Source organism: Lynx rufus, unplaced genomic scaffold (assembly GCF_022079265.1).
Source record: "Lynx rufus isolate CCGP_SWC_20201006 ecotype Redwood Valley unplaced genomic scaffold, mLynRuf1.p SCAF_2, whole genome shotgun sequence".
Classification (NCBI taxonomy): domain Eukaryota; kingdom Metazoa; phylum Chordata; class Mammalia; order Carnivora; family Felidae; genus Lynx; species Lynx rufus.
Window position 1 is genome coordinate 948,688 of NW_025814834.1, and position 24,102 is coordinate 972,789.

At 66.1% G+C, this 24,102-nt stretch overlaps 1 protein-coding gene across 17 annotated transcripts in view; it reads left to right on the forward strand.

The window, feature by feature from the left end:
- The window catches only part of KIF1A (kinesin family member 1A), a 69,358-nt gene that overhangs the window by 17,065 nt on the left and 28,191 nt on the right, over positions 1-24,102 (forward strand). For 4 of the 17 annotated variants that reach the window (XM_047083857.1, XM_047083859.1, XM_047083860.1 and 1 more), the window contains exons 10-24: positions 4,112-4,187; positions 5,692-5,770; positions 6,134-6,276; positions 8,157-8,290; positions 9,625-9,704; positions 10,000-10,075; positions 12,009-12,088; positions 12,334-12,440; positions 13,164-13,247; positions 14,137-14,317; positions 14,449-14,521; positions 14,685-14,778; positions 15,778-15,926; positions 16,176-16,354; positions 17,994-18,131. In XM_047083857.1, the coding sequence (XP_046939813.1) occupies positions 4,112-4,187; positions 5,692-5,770; positions 6,134-6,276; positions 8,157-8,290; positions 9,625-9,704; positions 10,000-10,075; positions 12,009-12,088; positions 12,334-12,440; positions 13,164-13,247; positions 14,137-14,317; positions 14,449-14,521; positions 14,685-14,778; positions 15,778-15,926; positions 16,176-16,354; positions 17,994-18,131 (1,673 nt within the window). Of the gene's footprint in view, positions 1-4,111; positions 4,188-5,691; positions 5,771-6,133; positions 6,277-6,721; positions 6,749-8,078; positions 8,291-9,624; positions 9,705-9,999; positions 10,076-12,008; positions 12,089-12,333; positions 12,441-13,163; positions 13,248-14,136; positions 14,318-14,448; positions 14,522-14,684; positions 14,779-15,777; positions 15,927-16,175; positions 16,355-17,993; positions 18,132-18,761; positions 19,029-24,102 lie in introns of all 17 variants that reach the window. The other 13 variants (XM_047083850.1, XM_047083851.1, XM_047083852.1 and 10 more) reach the window with 7 other exon arrangements.

Here is a 24,102-nt window from a genome sequence, read left to right on the forward strand (position 1 = left end):
AGAACTGCATGAGGAACCGTGTGAGGAACCGCGTGAGGAACCCCGTGAGGAACCGCGAGGAAATGCGTGAGGAACTGCAGAAGGAACCGTGAGGAACCGCGGGAGGAACTGTGAGGAACCACATGAAGAACTGTGTGAGGAACCGTGTGAGGAACCACGTGAGGAACCCCGTGAGGAACCGTGAGGAAACATGTGAGGAACTGCAGAAGGAACCGTGAGGAACCGTGTGAAGAACTGTGTGAAGAACTGCGGGAGGAACCGCAGGAGGAACCATGTGAGGAACCGTGGGAAGAACCGTGTGAGGAACCGCGGGAGGAACTGTGAGGAAACGTGTGAGGAACTGCAGAAGGAACTGTGAGGAACCGTGGGAGGAACCGTGAGGAACCATGTGAAGAACCGCGGGAGGAACTGTGTGAGGAACCATGTGAGGAACCGTGGGAAGAACCGCGGGAGGAACTGTGAGGAACTGCGTGAGGAACCGCAGGAGGAACCGTGAGGAACCGTGTGAGGAACCGCGTGAGGAACCGCGGGAGGAACCGTGAGGAACCGCAGGAGGAACCGTGAGGAACCGCGTGAGGAACCGTGTGAGGAACCACGGGAGGAACCGTGTGAGGAACTGTGGGAGGAACCGTGAGGAACCGCGGGAGGAATTGTGCCGGGAGTCGGACATGCTGTGTCGGGAAATCTGTGGGGACTGCATGTGAATACATGTGAAGAACTGTGAGAAACTGTACGTGGACCGCGTGAGCCACCGTGGGACTTTGCGTGAAACAGCGCGGGGACGGCGTGAGGGATCTCTGAGGAGCTGCGTAGAGGGCTGTGTGAGGAACTGCGGTCTGTGAGAGGCACCATGTGAGCAACCTCTGGGGATCCGTGTGGGGAGTTGTCCGGGGAACCTGCATGAGGAAGCGTATGAAGTGGGGAGTCACGCGTGAAACGCCGTGAAAGAACCGTGAGGAGCTGCGTGGATGGTGTGAGGAGCCGGGCAAGAGCTGTATGGAGAACGTGAGCAACTGTGCGACTGCGTGTGTGTGACAGCCCGAGGCGTGAGGAGCTCTGAGGAACCGCGTGGGAACCTGTGGGGAAGCGTGAGGAACCGTGTGAAGGACCGTGAGGAACCGTGTGAGGAGCCACGTAGGAAGCGTGTGGGGAGTGGTGGTGTGGACGGCGTGTGGAAAACCGGTGACTTAGGAGGGGAATCGTGAGGCGTTCGTGGAGAAGCGCGTGAGAGAGAACTGCGCGGAACCGCGCGAGGGACTCTGCGGGGGCCTGAGGGCACTGGGAAGAACCGTGAGAGACAACGTGTGACAGACTGAGGAACTGGGAGGAACCGTGTGAAGGAAGCGTCGGGAACTACGGGAGGGAGCGAGAGGCACACTCCCGGGGCCTACAGAGAGCCGTGCGGGAACGCGTGAGAAGGCGTGCGGGGAGCCAGCCGTGCGAGGAATCCCGGGGACGGCGTGTGAGAGCGCGTGGACGCGTGTGGGGGGGACCGTGGGGAACGGGGCGCGAACCCGTGTGCGGAGCTTGGTGGGAGGCCAGGGAAGGGCGGTGTGGCGGACGCGCGAGGAACCGTGCGAGAAGCCGAGGGTGTAAGCGGAGGGCTGTGAGGCGCTTCGTGGAGCCGCGAGAAGCGTGTGGAATGGTGTGGGCGGACCGCGTGGGAAGCGTGGGAGCGACTCCCGGGGACATTTTTGGAGGACGGTGCGGGGCTCTGGGACGACGCGGGGAGCCACGTCGGGGAGCGTGAGCAGCCGGGCAGGACTGGGTGTGGGGGGCTGGGAGGACGGGAGAGAAACCGCGTGACAAACCGCGATGGCGCCGTGTGGGGCGCCGTGCGAGGCATTGCGAGAAAAGGTGCGTGAACCCCGAGAGACGGTGTGGGAGCGCGGCCACACGGTGGGGAGGTGTGGCAGCCGTGCCAGGGACCTGCGGGAGGACCGCAAGAGGCCCCGAGGGGACGCACGCGAAGCCGTGGAAGATGGCGCGGGGTCTGTGTGGGAGGTGCGTGTGCGGACCCTTCGGGAACCGCGAGGGACGGCGTGCCCTCCGGGGAAGCGTGTCGGGGCGTGTGCAGAGGGGCCCACGCGAGGAGCCGGGTCACGAGCCGCGTGGTGGGGGGCGCCGCGGGAGGGCGGAGGGAGGGGCCGTGAGCTCACGGGCGAGGCACCCCGGCAGCCGCGGTGGAAACCTGGGCGGGAGTCGGGCGAGGAAGTTCCTGAGGACCAGGGCCCGGAGCGGGGGGCGCGGGGACCCGTCCCCGTGAGGCGAGGAAGCCGGCGGAGGGCGGGGGTCCGACGCGAGGCCCGGAGGTCCGCGTCAGGCGCCGGTTGACCGCGGCTCGACGGGGCGAGCGGACGCGCTTCGAGCGGGGCCCGCGAAGTCCGCTCGAATCTGGCCCGGCTGCTCGGGCCGCCGCGCGAGGAGGAGACCGGGGACGGGCGGGCGGGCTGGCGCGGCCGCCGGGAGAGCGGAAGTGGGCGTCGCGGAGATCCGGGTGCGAGAGGACCGGAAGGACGCGGAGGATCCGGGTGCGGAGGCGGGGAAGGCGGGGGGGGGGGGGGGGGGGGGGCGGCTCCGGGAGATGCGGGAGCGGGAGCGATCCGGGGCTGCCGGCGGACGGAGCGAGCCGTGGGGAGGGCGCGCGGGATGGAAGGTGACTGCGGGGGTCCTTGCTGAAGGGTCCGTGTGCCCAGAGGGCGCTCACCGTGGGGAGGAGGAATGTGACAGACGCGGCAGAGGATTCGGCCTCGGGAGTCAAATCACCGAAAGACGAGGTAGAAATACAGCCTTCATCCGTCACGTTTCGAAGGAGAACAGAAGGCCCCGGGCGCCGACGAGCTGCTGTGAGATGGGCCCTGAGACCCGCTCTCAGCGAAGCCGGCGCGGCCTTTCTGCGGGCTCTGATCGCGTGCCTCGAGAGCTTTCACAGTTAAAAACGATTTTTTCATGTGTATTCAGTTTTGAGGGAAAGAGACACAGAGCTTGAGCAGGGGAGGGGCAGAGAGAGAGGGAGACACAGAGTCCGAAGCAGCCCCAGGCTCCGAGCTGTCAGCACGGAGCCCGACGCGGGGCTCGAACTCAGGAGCCGTGAGATGGTGACCCGAGCCGAAGTCGGACGCTCAACCGACTGAACCGCCCCGGTGCCCCAGGCGCCCTCTGAGATCTAGGGGAGCGCCTCTTGGAAATCAGCCTGAAGAACAGCGACGGAGGAGCCTGCGTCTAGAGAAAAGGCACAGCCCTTGCGGTGGCGCCCGTGTGCGTCTCCCGGGAGGGCTCTGGGGGACGGGGTCGTGTCCGGTGGCCTCTGCAGGGGCTCAACAAATACTTTAAAGCAACTGTGTGCACGAACGAGGAGACGGTGGAAAGTAACCGGGTGCCCTCGGTCAGTGGACTCCCTCGTTCCATCAGCGGCGTCCCCAGGGAGCGGTCAGCGGTCTCCCTCAGTCAGTCCGTAGGCAGTGTCCACGGGGCGCGGTGCCCAGCGGCCGTCGCGTGGCCGGAGTCCGGGTTCTGAATGTCCTCTGTCTGCCGGAATGGAGGAAGAAAGAGGCACAGGAGTAGGCGAGGGTGCGGAGGACGCTTCGTCCTGGGGCCGGCGGGCGGGGGCAGGAGCGGCTACCGAAGAAGGGGCCTGTGCCCTGGACCGCAGGGCAGGGGAGGGAAGGTGAGTTCAGTGAGGGAGACACGTGAGCGACGGGCGTGGGCAGAGGCCCGCGTTGTCACGTGAAGCAGCGGGGCCTTTGCTGTTTAGTCAGCGGGACTGACGGTGGGGCCCGAGGAGGGGGCGGTGGGCTCAGACCGGCCCTTCCGACGGAGCAGAGGCGGGACACGCGGCCGTGCCGGGCTGCGCGGCCCAGACGCGCGACGGGACAGGCGACGGGGGAACCCGAGGGATGTGTCAGCAGGTCTGCTCCCAGCCCTGAGTGCAGGCGCCCGGGGGCAGCACCCTGGGGTTCCGGTGGGGAGAGGCCTTGAGAACCGGCCCGGCCCCGCCTTCCACACCAGCCTTCGGTTTGGGGGACCCACCCACAGGCCCCGTGCTTTGCCCTTCCAGCTCCCTTCCCTTCTGGCGGGCTCAGGCTTCACCTCGAATGTTCCTCCCCCCCAGAACAAGAAAAAGAAGAAGACCGATTTCATTCCCTACCGAGACTCCGTGCTGACCTGGCTGCTCCGGGAAAACCTAGGTGAGGACTCTCGGGGTCGCCTATCCCCCGGGTTCTAACTTCCACCCTGGGCCGCCGTCCCGCCCTCCCTCCCGGGGAGGGGCGTCCAGCCACCAGGAGGCCCCTCACCCTTTCCGGGCTGAGGTTGAGGCGGACCTGGGGGGTCCTTCCGGAGGGCCCGGGCTGGTGGCCAGCGAAGGGCCGAGGAGAGCAAGTGCGGGGACGCGGCGTGGCCCGCGGGGCCACAGGACACACACGCCTGTGCCGCTGCTCCCGCTTTAGGCCTGTGACACCCGGACCACGTCCCCCCACCCCCCGCCTCGCGGGGACTCCGCGATTCTGGGGAGCCCTGCTTGCTTGCTGGGCTTTTGGGAGGTGCCACACGTCACGCCTTCTCCCCGAGTTCTGGGCCACCGGGAGACAGAGAGGGAGATGGAGACTGAAACGTTCCCAATCCCGAGCCCTTCAACCCGAAAACAACCGTGGGGGTCCTCCCTGGCTACGTTTACAGCTCGGGAGGCCGACACCCAGGAAGGTAAACTGAGTCACGGGCTGACCCGGTGAACATAGGCAGCTGGGATCTACAGCCTTCCTCAGCTCCACGGCTGTGGTGTGGGGGCCCCGGCCGGCTGACCCTGCACCCCGGAAGCAGTCTGGCTGTTCCTCAGCTCAGACTAGCGATGGGCGCCACCTGGGCGCTCCGGGAGGCAGGTGAGCCCCACCGAGAGCGGATGGTACGTGCCAGGAATGCGTTTCTTCACCCGAGGCCAGGAAGGAGGCCTTTCCCGCAGGGCGGGGGCCGGCCCCAGGGTGGGGACAGGGGGAGCCCCCCACAGCCCAGCCTGGCGCCCGAGCCCTTTAGGCTGTCACCTCACAGTTTGTGTGGGGGCCACACCCTGGGCACATGACTCCCGGGACACGCGTCCCTGAGGTCACAATGGAGAGGCCATCGGTCCCAACCCTGAGCACGGACAGGCAGCCGTCCCGAGGGCTGCCCGGGCCGCTGACCCGACCGCGCCGACGGCCCAGCCCCCGCTCCGCTCAGAGCCTGCGAGTGATCCTTCGGCGTCTGAACTGAAGTCGAACATCCATTTCCTCGCGCAGTGTGTTAACCTGATGCCGGGCTCCGCGCTGCCCCGGGCTGGGAATCTGACCTTAAATACCGAGAAAAATCTTCCAAATGAGGAAGATAGAAGTGAAAGAAATCATTGCACCTGGAGTTGAATTGAAACGAACGTTGACTTTCTCAAGAAATATCCTGAGCGTGAGAGGAAATGCTCCTCTCTTCAGTGTGGGGAGGGAAGACTGGTGGTTGTGAAATAAACCCAAATTCGAGCAAAGCACTCTGCGGGAGAAAAATGACCGAGGTACCCGCTGCGGTGATGAAGTCAGACCCCCGGTTCCCACAGTTGGCCCGTGACGCAGTTTACCTCTCTGAGCCTTGGCTTCCCCAGCTGTACATGCAGGCGGGGAGGGGCGGGAGGGTGGGGGGAGGAGCCCCCGCGAGCTGGCCTTCTTCCCGCAGGTGGGAACTCCAGGACCGCGATGGTAGCGGCCCTGAGCCCTGCAGACATCAACTACGACGAGACTCTGAGCACGCTGAGGTGTGTCCTCCGGGGAGGTGGGCCCCGTCCCCCCCGCCCCCCGGCAATGGGACTTGCTCGCTCGTCCCTGGGACCACAGGCCCAGACGCGAAGGCCCCGCCACGGGGAGAAGATACCACCCTGTCCCTTCTCCTCCTGGGGACTCAGTTCCCCCGAAAGGGGGCAGGGTTAGGTGAGGCCCCCTGTGGGTCTCTGTCCAGTGGCCCCACTGACTCCAAGTGGCATGAGCCCCTGCCCTGTGTCACGGCCCCCGGGTCCCCGCTACTGAGGCCCTCCCCACCACGGCTCTGCCCCGGGCAGGGCTCCGGGTGCCCTCGGGCCTGCCCGGCACGGGCACAGCCCACAGTTCCCTTGGCCGTCCAGGTACGCCGACCGGGCCAAACAGATACGCTGTAACGCCGTCATCAACGAGGACCCCAACAACAAGCTGATCCGTGAGCTGAAGGACGAGGTGACCCGGCTGCGGGACCTGCTGTACGCCCAGGGTCTCGGGGACATCACCGACAGTGAGTGTCTGTGCCCGCCTGTCCTGGGCAGGGCAGCCGGGCCAGAGTGGCCTCCCTCCTGGGGACGGCCACCCGCTCGCCGGCTGCGGCCCGGCCGGGACCGGTCAGGCGGCCTTTGTGGCCTTGCCACCGGAATCCTAGCCCTGCTCTGAGTCCCCGTGCGAGGCCCCCCTGGCGGGAGGCTGGGGTTTCTGTCCTCGCCCCGGGTGGACTGCATGGTTCGGGTTTGGAGCTGGCCCAGGCAGGCCACGGACGTTTTTCCCGGAAGCCACGTGGGCATGCCATGGGTGCGGGGGGTTGCAGCGGTCTCCGTGCGTCCCCCGAAGACCCCCGCCACCCTGTCGGATGCCCGGCCTGCGACCGGCGTGCCTCAGACCCTCTGGAGACAAACCTGTTCTTCTGTTTCTCTGTCTCTCCTCCTCCCCCACGCCTCCCCTCCCCATAGCCAACACTGTGCCCGGAGGACCCAAATGTGTGTATCCCCCTCACTGCTCTCCGCATCCCCGCTTCTGTGCCTGCTCGGCGGGGCGTAGGGCAGCACGGCGGGGCGTAGGGCAGCATGGCGGGGAGGGGCCCGCCCAGCCCTCCTCTGCCTTCCCCTCTTTCAGGGGCTGGGGACAACGGCCGTCTTGTTCGCAGACACCCTCTAGGTGGATGCAGGCCATGCTGCCTTGTGAGCCTGCGTTCCGGGTTCAGTCCCGTGTCTGTGTGGGAAACTGAGGCCACAGGGAGGCCTGGTGCAGTCGAGGCCCTACCAGGCCGGAAGTGACTGAACTCGGCCTGTCCGAGCGCCCCGCAGTGCCAGAGGCCTGGCAAGCTCGGAATGTTAGCTGGCACCGGAGGGCCGGGAGAGCTGGAGGGCCTGCCGAGGCCCGGGGCCTGTCCCCTGGCTCCCAGCTCCGGCCTCCCCCAGGCCACACCGCACACGCCTTCCCCTGGAAGCGCCCGTGTGCCCTTCTGGCCTTGGGCCTGGCTCCCTGCGGCATGGACGTGTGGTTTGGTGCCTGCCCGACCCAGGGGCCGCAGGGTGCCCTCGGTTGCCCCAGCGCCCCGTGCTGTCCTATGTTTGCCGCTGCTCTGCTGTGTGTCTGCTTCTGCCAGGAGGGCTCTGGGCATCTCCCGTACCAGGGGTGGCCTAGCTCAGTTCCCAGGCCTCGGGCTCTCTGGGCACCCCAGTGCCAGGAGACCCTGGTCCCAGAGCGGGCTCTCCGGGGTGCAGGAGTAACGTGCTCCCTAGGGGGTTCCCAGTTCACCTCTCCTCCAGGGTGTTCTCGGGGCAGATTCCTGTGCCCGGTGGGGCTGGACAGTTAGCACAGCGCAGTCCCCGCAGCTGGGGGGTGCATGGCCGGCCAGGCGGGTGATGGGTGCCAGGGGCGGGCGCCCGTGGCAGGGAGGATGAGGACGGGTGTCGGGGCCCCGGGCATAGGAAGGCCGCAGGGCAGCGACAGCACAGGGTGGTGGATGGGGTGGGGGTGCGGGGAGGCCGCTCCCGGACAGAGGCCGCCGGGCGGCCTGGGAGCAGGCGCAGGGAAAGCAGACGGGCCTCAGGGCCGGGCAGGTGCGGAGGGTAGAGGCGCTCGAGCGGGTGCCGGGGCGGTGGGCGGGCTCGGGGGGCTGCGCCCTGGCGGGGAGGTGGTGGGCAGCCTTGCATGTGCTTGTGCGGCGCTGGGCCCCAGGCTGCACCCGCCGGCCGTGTCTGTTTCCTGCCTCTCTTCACCTGCCTCTTGCTTTTTCCCAACTTGGTCTTTCTTTTCTCTCCCTCCCGTCTGTCTGCCCGCCCTCTCCTTCCCTTCCTCCCATAGACGTGTCCGACCTTGAGAACAATAACCGTAACCGTGGCGGGGCGGAGTTGAGTCCAGCCCCTGACAATCTCTCCACAGTGACCAACACCCTGGTGGGCATGAGCCCCTCGTCCTCGCTCTCGGCCCTGTCCAGCCGCGCCGCCTCCGTGTCCAGCCTGCACGAGCGCATGCTGTTCGCCCCAGGCAGCGAGGAGGCCATCGAAAGGCTCAAGGTGAGGGCTCGGCCGGCGGGGACGCCACCCCCGGGGGGGAGGACGGGGGGGGGGCAGGCCCGGGACCTCTCCCGCTGGCACGGCCGTGCTAACGGCGCGGGGTGGGCCGGCTTGGAGGCGGAGCGGCCGCACGGATGGGTGCAGACGGAGTCTGGGCCCCACCCCCGGTGCCCCCACCGGCGCCCAGCACCGAGGGGTCCCCGCCTGCTGAGCAGGGCAGGCGCGGGTCCTGGGGGTTCTGTGCTCGCACCTGCTTGGAGCGTTCCCCTGGCCCGCGGCGGCCCAGCGGTGGGCGGGCTGCCTTTTCGTTTATTGGCGTTCCGTCAGCGGATGACTGGGGTGCCGGGCTGTGTGGGGCTGGGGGGGGGGGTCCAGGCCTCGGAGACAGAAGCACGGAGGCTGGACAGAGACTGGACCGTGGCTGGCGTGGGGCACGGGTGGGGCAGGCTGCCCACGGTGGGGGGGGGCAGCTGGGAAGGTAACCGGGAGCTGGTGCGGATGTCGGAAGTGCTCGTCCCCTGTCCCGGCAGCGGCTGAGGGTCACCTGTGCCTCGGAATCAGTTTCTCAGTGTCCGCATGTGTCTCGCAGTGTCCCTGCATGTCTCCGAGTGTCCCTATGTGTCTCCCAGTATCCCCGTGTGTCTCCCAGTGCCCCCGCGTGTCTCCCAGGGTCCCCCTGTGTCTCTCAGTGTCCCCACGTGTCCCCCACGTGTCTCCCAGGGTCCCCATATGTCTCTCAGTGTCCCCACGTCTCCCAGGGTCCCCATGTGTACCCCAGGGTCCCTGTGTGTCTCCTGTGTCCCAGGTATCTCTCGGTGTCCCCCCGTGTCTCCCAGGGTCCCACATATCTCTCAGTGTCCCCACATGTCTCCCAGTGTCCCCACGTGTCTCCCAGGGTCCCCGTGTGTCTCTCAGTGTCCCCACGTGTCTCCCAGGGTCCCCATGTGTCTCTCAGGGTCCCCGTGTGCTTCCCCATGTCCCAGGTATCTCTCAGGGTCCCCGCATATCTCTCAGTGTCTCCACGTGTCTCTCAGCATCCCTGCTTGTCTCTCAGTGTCCTGCGTGTCTCACAGGGTCCCCATGTGTCTCTCAGTGTCCTCGTATGTGTGCGTTTCTCTCCCTCCAGGTTTATTTTGCCGTTTCCTCTACTGTCTGGCTGTGTCCACGGCAGAGACTTGTGTCCTTGGACACGTTAGCTCCTCAGCCCTTCACCCTGACCTTTCAGGCATTGTGCCGCCTGACCAGACTGGGGATTGGGGTCTCGGTGCCCTTCCGCCTGGCCTCCGCTCCTGGCACAGGTCCCTCACCTCACTGTGCTCTTTTCCGCTGCCCAGGAGACGGAGAAGATCATAGCCGAGCTCAACGAGACCTGGGAGGAGAAGCTGCGGCGGACGGAAGCCATCCGGATGGAGAGGTGGGTGGCGGGGAAACCGAGGACTCCAGAGCTCCAGCCCGGGCCCCCGCTCCTGGGAGTGGCCATGCCCTCTCACCCGGTGACTCTTGCCCCATCACCAGTGGCCCCACTGACCTGATCCCTGATCAGGAGACCAGTCCCTCCAACTGGACACCTCAACTCTCTGACCGGATGGGACGCCACTCGGGCTCCGCCTTGGGCCGTGTGGCCAGAGCCCACGGCCGACTGGTCGGTTGGGGGCCAGGCAGGTCCTGCGGCCTCAAGGCTCGAGCTGACCCAGACACTGTCTCCACAGGGAAGCACTGCTGGCCGAGATGGGCGTGGCCATGAGGGAGGACGGCGGCACATTGGGTGTGTTTTCTCCAAAAAAGGTAGGTGCTCTTTCTAGCTCTGGGGTGCAGCCCTGACCGGGACAGGGCCGGGCGGCCCACAGCCCTTTGTGAGGTGTCAGCTCCTCTGGGAGGAGAGGGGTCAGGTCCAGGCACCGGGGGCCACGCTCGCCCACAGCCACACCTCCCCAGTGTGGGAGACACCCTCTTGGAGCTCAGCCAAAGTCGGGTCTGGCTATCCCAGCTGGCACTCAAGTCTTCTCCCGCCCGGGCCCAGCTCGCTCACAGGACCTGGCCCCGTCACTAGGGGGGCCTCCAGAGCACTGTCCTCCTCAGTAGCTCAGGTGGGGCACAGCACGAGCGTTTGGGGAGAAGTTGTCTCTGATAATTCTAGGACCAGGCCCCCCACCCACCCCAAAGAGTGCCAGAGCCTCGAGCCCTCAGGAGCTACGTTCTAAGCCGGGGAGCCTCCAAGGAGGTGGTGGCCGTGTGTTCTGACCACAGCTCCGGACTCTCTGGGCCCTGCCCTCGATACTTTGTTAGTGAGGAAGCTCCTGCCCGCCTTCCTGGGAGCATCTTCGTGTGGCTGACCCCTCACCCTGGCTCTGTCTGGGACGGCGGGTGCTCTGTGCCACCAATGCCCAAAGCCAGACACACATGGAGCCCCCACGGTGCCGTCGGGGACCCTGTGGGAAGAGATGTGTGGACGCCGATGTGATGCGTGCATCGGCCAGGTGTCCGCTCCTTGGGGACAGGGCCAGGCTCCTCGGGCTTCTTCCGCCTTCGTGCGCTCCAGGCTGGGGGGGCAGCAGTGCTGAGGCTCAGAGGCGGGGGTGGGAGTGCTTGCAAGGACTCGGGGCAGGCTGAGAAGCAGGTCACACCCTGCTTCATGTGCCTTCTGGAGAGGCCTTGAGTTTTCCTGGGGAAACTTGCCCCTTCCCGGAGGGTGGGGTGCACCCCGGGGCTGTGGGAGCAGGTGCTCTTGGGACACTTGGCACCCTGGTGCCTTTGGTTGGTGGCCCCGGATCTGGGCACTGCCCAGGAGTGGGAGGATGGCCCTAGGGACCGCCGAGGACACCTCCTTCTGAGAAGGGCAGCATTCCTGGGGCTCTGGGGAAGTGCCCGTGCCAGCTGGACCCCCCTACTCAGCCCTGCAGGGCGAGCACCGTTCCCCTTGCTTGGGAGAGGGGGCGGTTGGGGACCGCTGTCCCCAGTGTCTGATGACCAGGACTTCACAGCCCCGCACAGGAGCGTTGGTGGTGCATCGTGGGATTTATAGCTCAAAGTGGAGGCGGTTCGTTCCAAGGTGCCAAGTGGGAAACCGAGGAAGCTGTCCCAGCCTCCACCATATTGTAGGACCCTGGCCTGGGACACAGTCAGGGGTGGCGTTCCTGAGCTCAGGAAGCATGTCTAGGGCCCCAGTGCCCTGGGAGGGAGGCAGGTTGCGGAGGGCAGGGCAGCTGGCGGGTGCTGGTCGCCTTTGGTGGGCCCGTGGACAGGAGAGCGGGTCCGAGCTGGGTGGCTCAGCAGGGACTTCCTTTACAAGCTGTGCTCCAAGCCCCCAGGCCAGATCCCTCCCTGGCCAGTGTCCTAATCCTTCTGGACTCTCAGATCCACTGGGACCTCAGCTCCTGGGCACTTCAGTTGGATTGAGGGCCTGTAGCCCCCTTGTAGGGTGGAGCAACAGACCCAGAGCCTGGTGCCATGGGCCCTGCAGGACCCGGCCTGCGCCCTGCACATCTGAGGGCCCGCCACAGCCCTCGGAACCCCCAGGTTCCCAGCTCCCCTAAGCGCCTACTGCCCGGTTCTGAGCTCCCTGGGCTCCTCACGGGAGCCAGGCCGGGAGGACACTGCGTCCCCAGGAGGCCAGGCCTAGGCTGGTGGCGGTCTGGCACCTGAGGAGAGACAGGTCAGGTGCGCGTCAGTGCTGGGCCCTGGCGCCTCCCCAGGAGAGGTGACCCTCCTTTCCCCCCAGACACCACATCTCGTCAACCTGAATGAGGACCCGCTGATGTCCGAGTGCCTCCTGTACTACATCAAGGACGGGATCACCAGGTGGGGGTCGTCAGGGTGGGGCAGGCTCCCTGGCAGAGAGGCCGCCAAGCCTGGGTATGCGCTGTAGCATTGCCGTCCCCCGTGATGGCTGCTGGAGACAATGCCGAAGGCCACCCTGGGCTACGTGGCTCTCCCGGGCGGGGCGGTGCTCGGGGCATCCCTGTGGGGATGCGTGGGCAGGCCAGCGGGTGGCGGCACGGGTGCGCTGGGTCCTGCCGGTGCTGACGTCCCCCGCCCCTCCCCAGGGTGGGCCGGGAAGATGCGGAGAGGCGGCAGGACATCGTCCTGAGTGGGCACTTCATCAAGGAGGAGCACTGTGTCTTCCGGAGTGACTCCCGGGGCGGCAGCGAAGGTACCTCTGCCCTTCAGTCCCCACCTCTGCTCTGGCGCCACTGACCGTCAGGCCTGAGCGGGGCTGTGGGTCAGCCCTCGCTCCTTAGTCCGTCCCGGCAAAGCCCTTCCGTTACAACGGTGTTCGAGGGCTTGGCTGTGGACGCGGGAGCTCCCTCCCCACGCCGCGAGTGGTCTGGGGGTCTCCGTGGGCAGGAGAATGGGGAGCCGTGAGGAATGAACCTCCATCCGGGCTGGAGGACTATTTTTACACCGCGCTCTCCTGTTGGCTGTGGCGCGGCCATCTGTCCGTGTCCCCAGCCTGCCTGCCAGTCGCCTCAGGGCGATGGCCTTGAGCAGGGTTGGGGACAGAATTCTGTCTCCAACGCCTGCCCTCCTCTTTGGGATGGGCGCAAAGCTCTAGGGGGCTCTGGGACCCCTGGGGACACACTAGCCACTGTTTCCTGTCCGTGCCCACCTGGTTCTCTGACTGGGACAAAGGTACCTCCCCATCGGGCGTCACCCTCACCTGTTGTATGGGGTGTAGCCCTCCTCTGGCTTCTCCAGGGCCCACACGATGTATTGTCTGGCGGCCATCAGGCTTTGCAGCTAGCAGGGATGAGAGAGGCCTGATGCGGGCCACACCTGGGTAGCCGGTTGAGCCGAGCCCTGCATGCGGACAGAGGGCATGGCCACTGAGGATGACAGTCCCTCACTCTCTGCCCTCCCCATCTCTGTCACGTAGCCGTGGTGACCTTGGAACCCTGTGAGGGGGCAGACACATATGTCAATGGCAAGAAAGTCACGGAGCCCAGCATCCTGCGGTCAGGTATGGCTAGGGCCTGGAGACAGGTGTCTCTTTCTCCCCTGCAGTTTCGGGACTAGGCCTGGGGTCCACGCACTCAGGAGGATAGGCCTCAGCTCGGTGTCTCCTTCCTGGTACCTGGGCCCCAGGGCAGGGAGGACAAGTGAGGGTGACTAAATGAGGGGTGGCTGGCCAAGGTGGCGGGGGATGAGCTGAGGGAGGCTTTAGGGAGGACACACCAGGGGCTGGTGTGGGAGGAGCTGAGCCTGCTCCACGGGCCCTAAGTCGGAAGGAAGCCAGGCTGTCCAAAGAGCCCTTGTGGGCAGGACTGTCCAAGACGGTGGGTGCTACAGCCCTGGCGGACGTGTCTGCCTGGAGGGTCCTGCAGACCGGGGGACCCTGGCCCTGGGCACATACAGACGGGGGGCCCTGGCCCCTGCCCTGCTTCCATCGAGGCGGGTACTGAGGGGAAGGGCCCGTGAGCCCGTGCTGCAGCATCGTGCAGGGTGGGGGTGGGGGGGCACACAGCGCACAGGTGTGGAGGAGTGGCCAGGGCCAGGGCCTGGGGGCAGGAGACCAGGCTGGCCTGGGGGTGACATGTGCGGGCTGTGCACAGGACCGCACGTTGGAGAAAGCCCCAGGACTGTTTTGCAAACATCACTGGCTGCTGTATATTGGGGGGGGGGGGTGGTGAGGGGGTGGGTCTGGGGAGAGAGTCAGGTCCCGGCCACGGGGTAGGTGGCTGGCTGGTCCGGAGCCGACCCGGGTGGCTCCTGGTGGCCCTCCCTGGGGCGGGCCAGCCTGGGGGACCTGCCCGTGCTCCACTTTTCCCGTCTTCCCGCCCTGACCCCTTGAGGCCACCCCCAAGGCCACAGGATACCCCCTGATGGCCGGCCTTGCTTCTGTCCCCCAGGAAACCGCATCATCATGGGGAAGAGCCACGTGTTCCGGTTCAACCACCCCGAGCAGGCACGGCAGGAGCGCGAGCGCACGCCCTGCGCAGAGACGCCCGCTGAGCCCGTGGACTGGGCCTTCGCGCAGCGCGAGCTGCTGGAGAAGCAGGGCATCGACATGAAGCAGGAGATGGAGCAGAGGTGAGGCCCGAGGCTGCGGGTCACCGCACCCCCTCTTCCCCTGCCGCGCTCCATCCCCTTCCACCCCCACGCCGCGCCCCGCTCACCGCTCACCCGCTCACCCGCGCCCGCTCCCGCTCCCCCTCCCGCAGGCTCCAGGAGCTGGAGGACCAGTACCGCCGTGAGCGAGAGGAGGCCACCTACCTGCTGGAGCAGCAGAGGCTGGTGAGGGCGGCCCGCCCGCCGGGCCCGGCCTGGGCGGGGGCCGGGAGGGGGGTGCGCGAAGGGGCCGGGCCGGGGGCGGGGGAGCCTGAAGGGGTCAGGCCCGGGGGCGGGGCGTGAAGGGGCCCGCCTCCACGTGGGCCCACACTCCTCCCTCCGTGGCCAGGACTACGAGAGCAAGCTGGAGGCCCTGCAGAAGCAGATGGGCTCCAGGTGCTTCTCTGAAGCGAACGAGGAGGACGAGGAGCCGGAGGACGAGGGTGAGAGGCTGGGGGGGGGGGGGGGGCAGCGCCTGGGCCGGGGCCGGGCGGGGTCTCGGGCACGAGGAGCCCCCAGGCGCCTGGTCGGCGCCTTTGCCCTCGGGGTCCCCGGCCCGCCCCTCAGGGAGCGAGGCCTCCTCGTCCCCGGGAAGCACCCACGGAGGCAGGATTTGGGGGAGGCTGCGCTGCAGCGGGAAAGCGCAGGCGTGTGCTCGTGCGGCGTGTTCACACAGGCGTGTGCTCGCGCACGCAGGTTATGGCAGGAACGGCCCAGGTGGTGGGGAGCACGGTGCGGGCAGGCTGTGGTGTCTGCTCGTCCGCCCTGCCGTGTGTCCTGCCTGCACAGGCTGGTGCTCTTTCCCAGGACTAGGTCACCGCTCCTCACCTCGGGACCCCCTTTCCAAGCATCAGCTTGGGCAGCCCCCCCTGTGACGGGGGGAGGACCTCACGCTGCTGTGGGGCACGAGGGCGGCCCGCAGGCAGGGCAGATGGGGTGGAGTCAGGCACAGGATGCGCGTCCAGCTTGACCCCTCTGGTCAGCACCTTTGCGTAGATGTGACCTTGGCCTCCCGTTGCCTGGAATCATCTTCCCTCGGGGCAGGAGCCCTGGATGAGAGGGGCGGAGCCTGGGAGCCTGGACAGGCCCCTCCTGGTGTCCCTGCTCCCTTTCTCTTGGGGACACAGTAGACAAAGGTGTGTGAGCTGGGACAGGGTGGGAGGTCACTGTGCTCTCTTGCCTGTCCTGTGAGCACGTGGCCCCAATGCTGCTCCCTCCCCCCGCCCCCCCAGCCCCGCTGGGCTTCTCTGACTCTCAGAATGTCCGGTTCTGGTCAGCCCCTCTGGGGCACATGGAGCCTTCAGGCCGCCCCCCGGGGCGGATCCTTCTGTGGGTTTCCTTCCCTCCAAGAGCCTGAGACAGTTAGTGCAGAAGTGGGGGCCCCGGGCCAGAGTGGGGTAAGGTGGCATTTCCGTGACGACCGCACGTGCCTGTCCCCGCAGTCCAGTGGACGGAGAGGGAGTGTGAGCTGGCGCTGTGGGCCTTCCGGAAGTGGAAGTGGTACCAGTTCACGTCTCTGCGGGACCTGCTGTGGGGCAACGCCATCTTCCTCAAAGAGGCCAATGCCATCAGCGTGGAGCTCAAGAAGAAGGTGGGCCCCCACCCCGCCGCCCACAACCCGGGCCCCGTACAGCCGTGGGCAGAGCGAGGGAGGCCCGGGGATGGACCCAGGCGAATGCGCACCCTCCCTGCTCCGGGAGCAGCCGGGGTGCAAGTACAGCTTCCCCCCCGGCTGCCGGCTAGAAGGTTCCGGTGAACCCTGTGGGGCGTGCAGCCCGGAGGTGGGGCCCGGCTCGCACACCCCCGGGGGCTGACGGGCGGCCGCCTCCTGCCGCCACAGGTCCAGTTCCAGTTTGTCCTCCTCACGGACACGCTGTACTCCCCACTGCCGCCGGACCTGCTGCCCCCAGAGGCTGCCAAAGAGCGGGAGACGCGCCCCTTCCCGCGCACCATCGTGGCCGTGGAGGTCCAGGACCAGAAGAACGGGGCCACCCACTACTGGACGCTGGAGAAGCTCAGGTGTGGTGGGCAGGCCGCGAGGGGGGGTGGCAGGGGTGGGCGCGGGTTCGCGGCGCTCCTGCATCCCTGCGCTTCCCTCCTGCTGGAGTTGTTTTTACCGTCAGAAGGCAAAAGCGTTAGCGTAGAATCGGCGTTCTCCTCCTACGGATGCAGCGGTCAAGTGTACCGTGCTTCCATGGAGGAAGGGGCGGATGAGGTTGACGGTGCTGCAGGAAGGCGGGCGGGGGGCCGCAGGGCACGCCGGGCGGACATGTCCTCAGAAGAGCTCGGCAGCTGCAAGCCTCTCCGCCCTGGGGCTGTAGGGATCCCAGGGGAAGATGGACGAGGGTCGGGGGAGGGCCTGAGGGGGCTGGGCTGGGGGCGAAGCTGTCCCTGCGAGAGGCGTCTTTCCTCCGGCTCCGCCTGCACCCTCCCCGCGTGCTCGTCCCCACGTGTGGCTCTTACCTGAGAAAGGGGACTGAGTGAGGCGCAGTGATGCCGTCCGAGGGAAGTCGAACAAGCGCTGCTCGAGGTGCCCCAGACGTGAGGCCCCTGCACGTAGGCCGAGCCAGGGTGGGCGGGAGGAAGCGCAGGCCATCAGGAGGGAGACAGGAGCAGAGCAAGCGAGTCCGCGGCCTCCGTGCGGGTCTTCACGCCCTGGGCAGGGCAGGGCCAACCGCTGGGACCGTCCGGTTTGAATTTCTCTGGAGGGCTTTGGCGCACAGAGCCTGCCCCTGGATGCCGAGTCCCTGGCTCTAGGGTGATTTCAGGCAGGGGGTGCTGGCTTGGCATGAGTCAGACAGGTGGGTGGCGGGGGTGGGGGGTGGTTTCGGTTTCCTTGTGAGAGGTGGGCTCACCCAGGACTTATCCACTGTCTACAGGAACCGACCGGCCCAGCCAGCAAGGCCCCACAGATGTCCCGACACCCTAAAATACAGAGAAGGAAAGCTGTAAAAACACACAGTCCTACCCAGACACTCCCACACACACCCTCACACACTCACAGACGCCCGCACACCTCCTTTCTCGCATGGCTCGCTCACACGCTCACACACACGCTGGCACGCACGTGCGCGCACACAGGTACACGCGCTCTCGTAAGATTCATGCGAGTAGATGCGCACGCTCAGGGCCCCCCACCCTCCCCGGGGCCGCGCTGTGGCGGGGACAAGCCCGTTCCTATCGCCGCTGAGCCCTACCGGGAAACGATTTCGTTCCCATTCTTCCACAACTTGTTGGTTTTCCTGGGGATGATGCTTTTTGAAATGTGTCATGTTTCTGTATCCCGTCACCGATTTGCTGTCCGTTCCCTTGAGCTTTCAGGGCTCTGTGACGGGATCCCCCACCCCGAGCGTCCCCACCGTGGCTCTGGCCGGAGCCCTCTCCGTTTCCCCTCCAGTTCCCGGCCCATCCTGCCTGCACAGATCACGTGGTGTCCCTGGGCCAGCATCGAGAGTATTTAGCACATGCTCACCTGGAGGTCTCCTTGCTCACGGTTGACAGATTGCGAGGACCGCGCAGGGCCTGTCGGCAAACCATGCTGAACCCCGGATGACGCTGAGCTGCGGCCGGAGCCGGGTGGAGCCTGCTGTCCCCAGCAGCAGAGGTGTGCCGTGCCGGCCGCTCGCCCAGGCCCACAGTGATCCCTGTTCCCCTGCAGGCAGCGCCTGGACCTGATGCGGGAGATGTATGACCGGGCCGCGGAGGTGCCCTCCAGTGTCATCGAGGACTGTGACAACGTGGTGACTGGCGGAGACCCCTTCTACGACCGCTTTCCCTGGTTCCGGCTGGTGGGCAGGTGGGCGCCTCCTTCCCTCCCTGGGCTGAGAGAGAGAGAGAGAGAGAGAGAGAGAGAAGGTGGTAGGGGCAGGGAGTGGGCGTCCTCCTAAGGCCGAGCGCCCTGGCTGGGCCCTGGCCCTGACATGAGGAGGGAGCCATCGAGAGGCCCTTTCCCACCTTGACGTCCCTGACCTCGTCCTTCCTGGGTCCGAGGCACCCCGCCCCAGCCACTCCTGTCCACAGACCAGTGGGCCCTATAATTTGGGGACCGGGGAGGGGAGGGAGTCTCAGTATCACCACCTACACCTGCTGCGGGGCTGTGGCCGCCGGGTTGCACGTGTCCCCGCGTGTGAATGTGTGGCTTGGTCAGGCTGAGTGACCTGGTCCTCACATGACCTCAGCCACACCTGGCGAGGATCACGCCAGTGGCTACTTTCCAGAACTTTCGGTGACCTTCCCCTGAGCACACGTGTGGTTTCTTTCGAAGCCTGGGGACGGGATGCACTTTTGGTTCTCGTGTCTTTTAAAGCAGCATTCCTGATGGTCTGTGTGTTTGGTTTTGGTTTAAACAGAAGCCCCCGCCCCCGCCCTGTCCGTCCCCGCGAGTAGCTGGTGTTAACTTCTCTCTGTCTTGTCGCACTAACCTCAGTTCAGTCATCTCTGGCTGCAACAGCTACCCTCTTCTCAACACATGCATGAGCGAGCGCATGGCTGCTCTCACCCCCTCCCCCACCTTCTCGAGCCCCGACTCCGACGCCACCGAGCCTGCCGAGGAGCAGAGCGTGGGGGAGGAGGAGGAGGAGGAGGAGGAGGAGGAGGAGGAGGATCTGCAGGACGACGTCTTTCCGGAGCACGCGCTGTGCGACGGCCGGGACCCGTTTTACGACCGGCCCCCCCTGTTCAGTTTAGTAGGAAGGTTGGTGAGGTCGAGGACGGCATGCTGGGAAGGAACCAGCTCTTTTGCGCAGGAGCACTGCTGCGGGCACAATTTGACCGCCGTCGGGGCGTGACCCCCGAGCAGAGGGTGTGAGGGAGCGAGAGGACTCCTGGCCATCCTGGAGTGTGCCCAGCAGGGAGAGTCGGGCCCCAGTGTCAGAAGAGGTGGTGCTCCCGGAGCACGGCCGTCCGGCGCTGTGTGGTGGAGCTGTGTCTACAGACAGGCCCTGGAACCCGGGAGGAGTCCCCGAGCGGGGCCGCTGGGGGGCATTTGGGAGAGTGGGGTTTTGCGTCTGCGCACCCACCACTGGCTGCAGCGGCCTCACTTCCCTCTGCCTCCTCGTGCTATTGACCTGCTATTGACCAATAGCTCCCCGCTGGGAGAAGGAGGCCACCCTGGCGGGGGGGTGGGGGGGGGGAGGAAGAGCTGGCAGGGGAGGGTCTGCCTCTGAAGCCGGGGCCCGGGTGGACCTTGCCTCTCCCCGAGCCTCTCTCTATCTGAGAGTAAGGACGGTTCACTCCTCCTGACCTCCCAGCTGTCATAGCGAGAGAGGGCACACGTGGCCCTGTGCCCTCGAGGAAATGCCCTCGGCAGAGAGGGCTTGTTTCACTTTCTGGATGGAAGAGGGAGGCCGAGGTCAGGAGGTGGAGCGGAGGCCCCGGGGAAGCCCAGACCCCACAGGCAGATTGGGCAAATGCAGCTGCCATTCATGTTTTTTACTCCCATGGAATGGAGGCAAAACAGAGGAAGGAAAGATTTAGAAACTTAGCTGCTGTAGTAAGGCACTCAGCTCATTTTGATTTTACGTATGGAGAAAGCACAAGAGGGTTTCAACAGCAGCCTTTTCTGAGTCGGAGACGGCTTTCGTGGGCTAGGCCGATGGGAGTTTCTGCAGGTTTTGACCTCGGAGCCCCAGTACTGGAAGCTGAAGGCCGAGGCTGGCCCCCAGATAACGGGTTCACACTAGGAGCCCTTGGGCGCAGACGCTGGACTGAAGGCCCACCAGCTTCTCCTGGAAGGAAGCAGCTCCCCACGGGCGCGTGTCGTGGAGTCCTTCGACTAGCTCTCCGTGGGTGTGGCGTGCTGGCCTGCTCCATAAACACGTGGGCTCTCGCCTTCCGAGATGCCCTGGGTCTGGGCCTCCCGCTCCGCTGAGAGTGGGGTGTAGCCCCGGGGCGGCTCCACGCAGGCCTCTAGAAAGCCCTGGGCGGCTCCGGCGTCAGGTAGGCGTGGGCTCAGGGCGCAGGGGAGCGAGGGCACCGGGAGAAACGGGGTGTGAGCTCTGCAGTCTCAGCCAGAAAGAGCTGGGTCCTTCCAACACTTTCCCCCTTCTGTGGATCTGAGATGTTACCAAACAACCAAATCAAACCAAGTCGTCAGCGAGAGGCCAGCCCCCCTACGGCGGGCGGTCCGTGTAGGGCTTCATCTGGAAATGTCCCGATCTTTTTGGTTTGGCAAGAATTGGCTTCTCCCGCGCAGCAGCTGTGCAGGCCCAGGCCCTGAGAAGGACCCCATCTTTGGTTTCCTTTTATCCTTCTGGTAGCTGCTGGCTCTCTCTCTCCAAAGCTTAAGCAGAATTGGGGCACCCACTCTTGTCTCCCTTTGGAAAGGCTTTCCTGGCCCCAGCATGCGTCTCTGCACCTCACCAACCTCGTGGTTTTAGCCCTGCCTCCTCCCCTCCCGCCGCACTCAGCCCTGGCTCTGCCGCTCTGCCGTCTCCTCTCTCTCCGGGCGGGTTTCAGCCTGCTTCAAGGTGCCCTCACCCCTGTGGACGGGCCCCCCCCCCCCAGCCTGGGGGGCTCCTCACCCACGGCCAGGGTTAGCCCCCCAGTGGCCTCTCCCTCTGGTGGTCTGGGGTGCGAGGTGAAGGAGGGAGGTGGGACGGGCTGACCCAGGCAGCAAAAGTGGCCCCGGGGGCTCTGGTTCCCCCCTCCCCCAAGAATGCTCCCTGCCCGGAACGTCGCTTTCAGTAGCTGGATGGGCAGGGAGCCCCAGAGAGGAGGGCGAGGGGCTGGCGGCCAGGGATGGCGGGCCCGGGGACGGGTGGCAGGGGCGGCGTGAGGCGGGACCGTCCGAGGGGAGTGTTCCAGGCTCTGCGTGGGAGGATTCTGACTTGCTGCGCGTCCGCATCGTGTCACCTGGGCTGGCACGGCCAGTGCCTCGGCTCCCAGCTGGGGGCCCTCCGTGTCCCGGGCCAGCGAGGCCGTGAGCCCCTCTGTGCAGCCGGCGCACCGTGGCTGGCGGGGCCCACCGGGCGGTGCTGACGCTGTTCTGGCCCCTTTGCTGACAGACGCTGATGCCGGGCCGTCTGGCGCGTGTAGGGCTGTGGAGGGGAGGCCGGCGTCTGTACCAGGGTCCTATTCCCTCACGGCCGGGGTTCTGTCGGCCAGGGGGGGCTCTGCCTGGGCCGTGGGCTCTTCCAGCCCTGGCTTGTGGAGACCTTCCAGGCTGTGCCGCCACTAGGTGGTGGCTGCTGGGCCCCAGGGGTCCCTTCTGGCCGAACGTGCCCATCACCGTGTCAAGATTAGGTCTCGGGGATTAGGGGCGGCAGGAAGGAGAGAGGGCCCAGCGGCCGGCACCGTGCTCTCTTTTGCCTTCTGGGAGCGTCCCAGCTGGGTGCCCCAGGGGACTGTGTGCATGTGTTTTAGCCACTGCTGGGTTACGAAGCTCAGAGAGGGGCAGAGGGGTGGCCGTGGACCCCCGCGGCCGACCTCATTGTGTGGTCCTGCACCTCCAACCAGGGGGCACCTCGAGGCCCCCACCCCTGGGCAGCCCCGCCTCCGGGGAGCACATCGAGCCTGCATTTGTCTAATGGTTTGAAGTTGGAAATGGCAGTTTTTGATGCCACGGGTGTTTGGATGTTTTTTCGCCCCCGACAGGAAATGCTAAGTTGATCTACTTAATTAGCCGATCGAGCTGGTGAGCGGGACGATGCTGTCTACCTAGTAGGGCTAGGAGCCAGCCTGTGGGTTTAAACCCCAGCTGGGGCCTTAGCTCCCAGCCCGAGGCACTTCCGCCTCTGTCTTCGTGCCTCAGTTTTGGGTCTGGGAGATGGGTACCGACAGCTCTAAGGCGAGGAAGGTGCAGGTGCTTGAACTGAGACGCGTCGTGGGTGAGGAGGACACGCGTGCTGCCCGGGGCCGTGGAGGCACCGCTGTGTCGGTGCTGGCCCCTCGTGAGCTCAGAGGCACGGGCTCCCAGGTTGGCTTCACGACTTTTCCACCCACCAACGGGGTGATTGTGGCCTCGGGCACACAAGAGGCCCAGCCCCAGCCGGCGCGTGGGAAACCTCAAATCTGCACGATGCTACAGGTTCTTGAGCCCGTGGATTGGCAACATGGCAGAAAGCGTCCACCCTGAAGACGGCGAGGGGCTTTGTGCCATGAGGCCCTAAGGACAGAGCCAGGACTGGGCGTGCCTGCCCTGACCTGGGCCCGGCCCTGCCCTCTGCCTCGGTCTCCCTCTGTCCTGGCCTTTGTTAGGGACAGGGGAGGAGAGTCAGGAAGCGGGTGGGCACAGACCCTGAGAGCTCAGAAGGGGGTAGGGATCACCTCTGGGGTGCTGTGAGCGGCACTCTGGGTGGGCCCGGAGCCCAGAGCCAGCCCCCCTGGAACGGTCCCCGGAGCCTTCTAGGAAGGCACTCCTGGCTTTGAAGAGGGCTGGGTGGGAACAGCCTTCAGCTCTCCTTCCCGGAGGCTATAGTGGCTGAGGACCCTGGTGCCGGGCACTGTGCCCTCACAGGCCTGCGGTGGGAGGTGCTCCTCCGCTTCTGAGGGCCCTCCCGTTGGTTCCTTGGCAAGTATCGATGGGGGTGGGCAGGCCGCGGCCTCCGTGTCTGTGCCCAGGGCCCCTGGGGGCCTCCTCTCTGCCTCCCAGCACGGGGCTTTCTGCAGTGGGCCCTGCGCTGGGAGATGGGGTGGGGGCTGACTTGAGGGCCCTGCAGCTGGGGGCTGTCCTGCTCGGTCCCCTTAGCTGTGTCCAGAGTGGTGGGCTGGCCAGACGGGGGCCCAGTCAAGGGGGCAGAGCAGGGTCGGGACATGTTCCCGCAGCCTGAGTTCCGGGCTCCCTCTGCTTCCCCCTCTGGACCTCAAGGCTTTGCTTTCTTTCGTGGCCGCCCCCTTCACGCACCCTCAAATTCAAGCAAAGGCCCTTGGCCAGGATTCCGGGGGCCCAGGGAGGGCAGCCCAGCACTGTCCCTGTCCGGAAGTGAGTGCTGCGAGAGGCTCACCAGCCAGCCCCGGCCAGACCCTGTCAGAAGCAAGGGGCTTCTGCTCGCTGAGTCTCGGTTTCCTTTTGTGACCAGGGCCATGGCTGGCTTTTGCCGACAGCTTCCGTGCCTAGTCTTGCTGGGTGGCCAGGGGCAGGAGAGCCCCCGCCCCTGTCGCAGTCAGGCAGACCTACCTGCACCGTCCTCAACACAAATGCTTTTCAGTGATGCGTTCCCCTGGGACAGCCCTCCCCTGGGGCATTCTCAGAGAGGGCACCTTGCTGACGAAGAGAAGGGCTCCACAAAGCCATCAGGGGCTTCCCCTGCCCCAGCGGGACATCCGGGCCCCGGAAGGCAGTGAGCCCTTTCCTCCAGCTGGTGCCTGTCTTGGCCTGGGGGGTGCCCAGGGAGCAAGAGACACTTGGCAGAGACCGCCCCCCCCCGCAGGTTGGGACAGATGGCTCTGAGGAGATACATGACATGGGGGCTGGGAACAGAGAGGAGGACAGGCCTCACTTGTGGAGGGAGCGGAGAGCACCGGGGTTGCCCCGGGACCGAGGGGGTGGCTGGGCGGTAGGGCTAACGGTGAGGCAGGAGCTTGGCTGGCATCGAGGGTGTGCGGGAGTCTGGTCAGAACGCCAGGCCCCGTCTGGCTGCTGTGGGGGCCGAGGGGGAAGCAGCTGGGTGACAGGTCCTCCACAGAGGACCTCTACGTTTGAGGGAGAGCTGACGCATTTGAGAGCAGAGCCAGGACGCTGCTCAGGTTTCTCACCTTCTGTAGGCAGAGGTCCGGCAGGAGTGGGGGGGGACAAGATCTGGAGCCCACACGAGAGAGGGGCTCCGGGG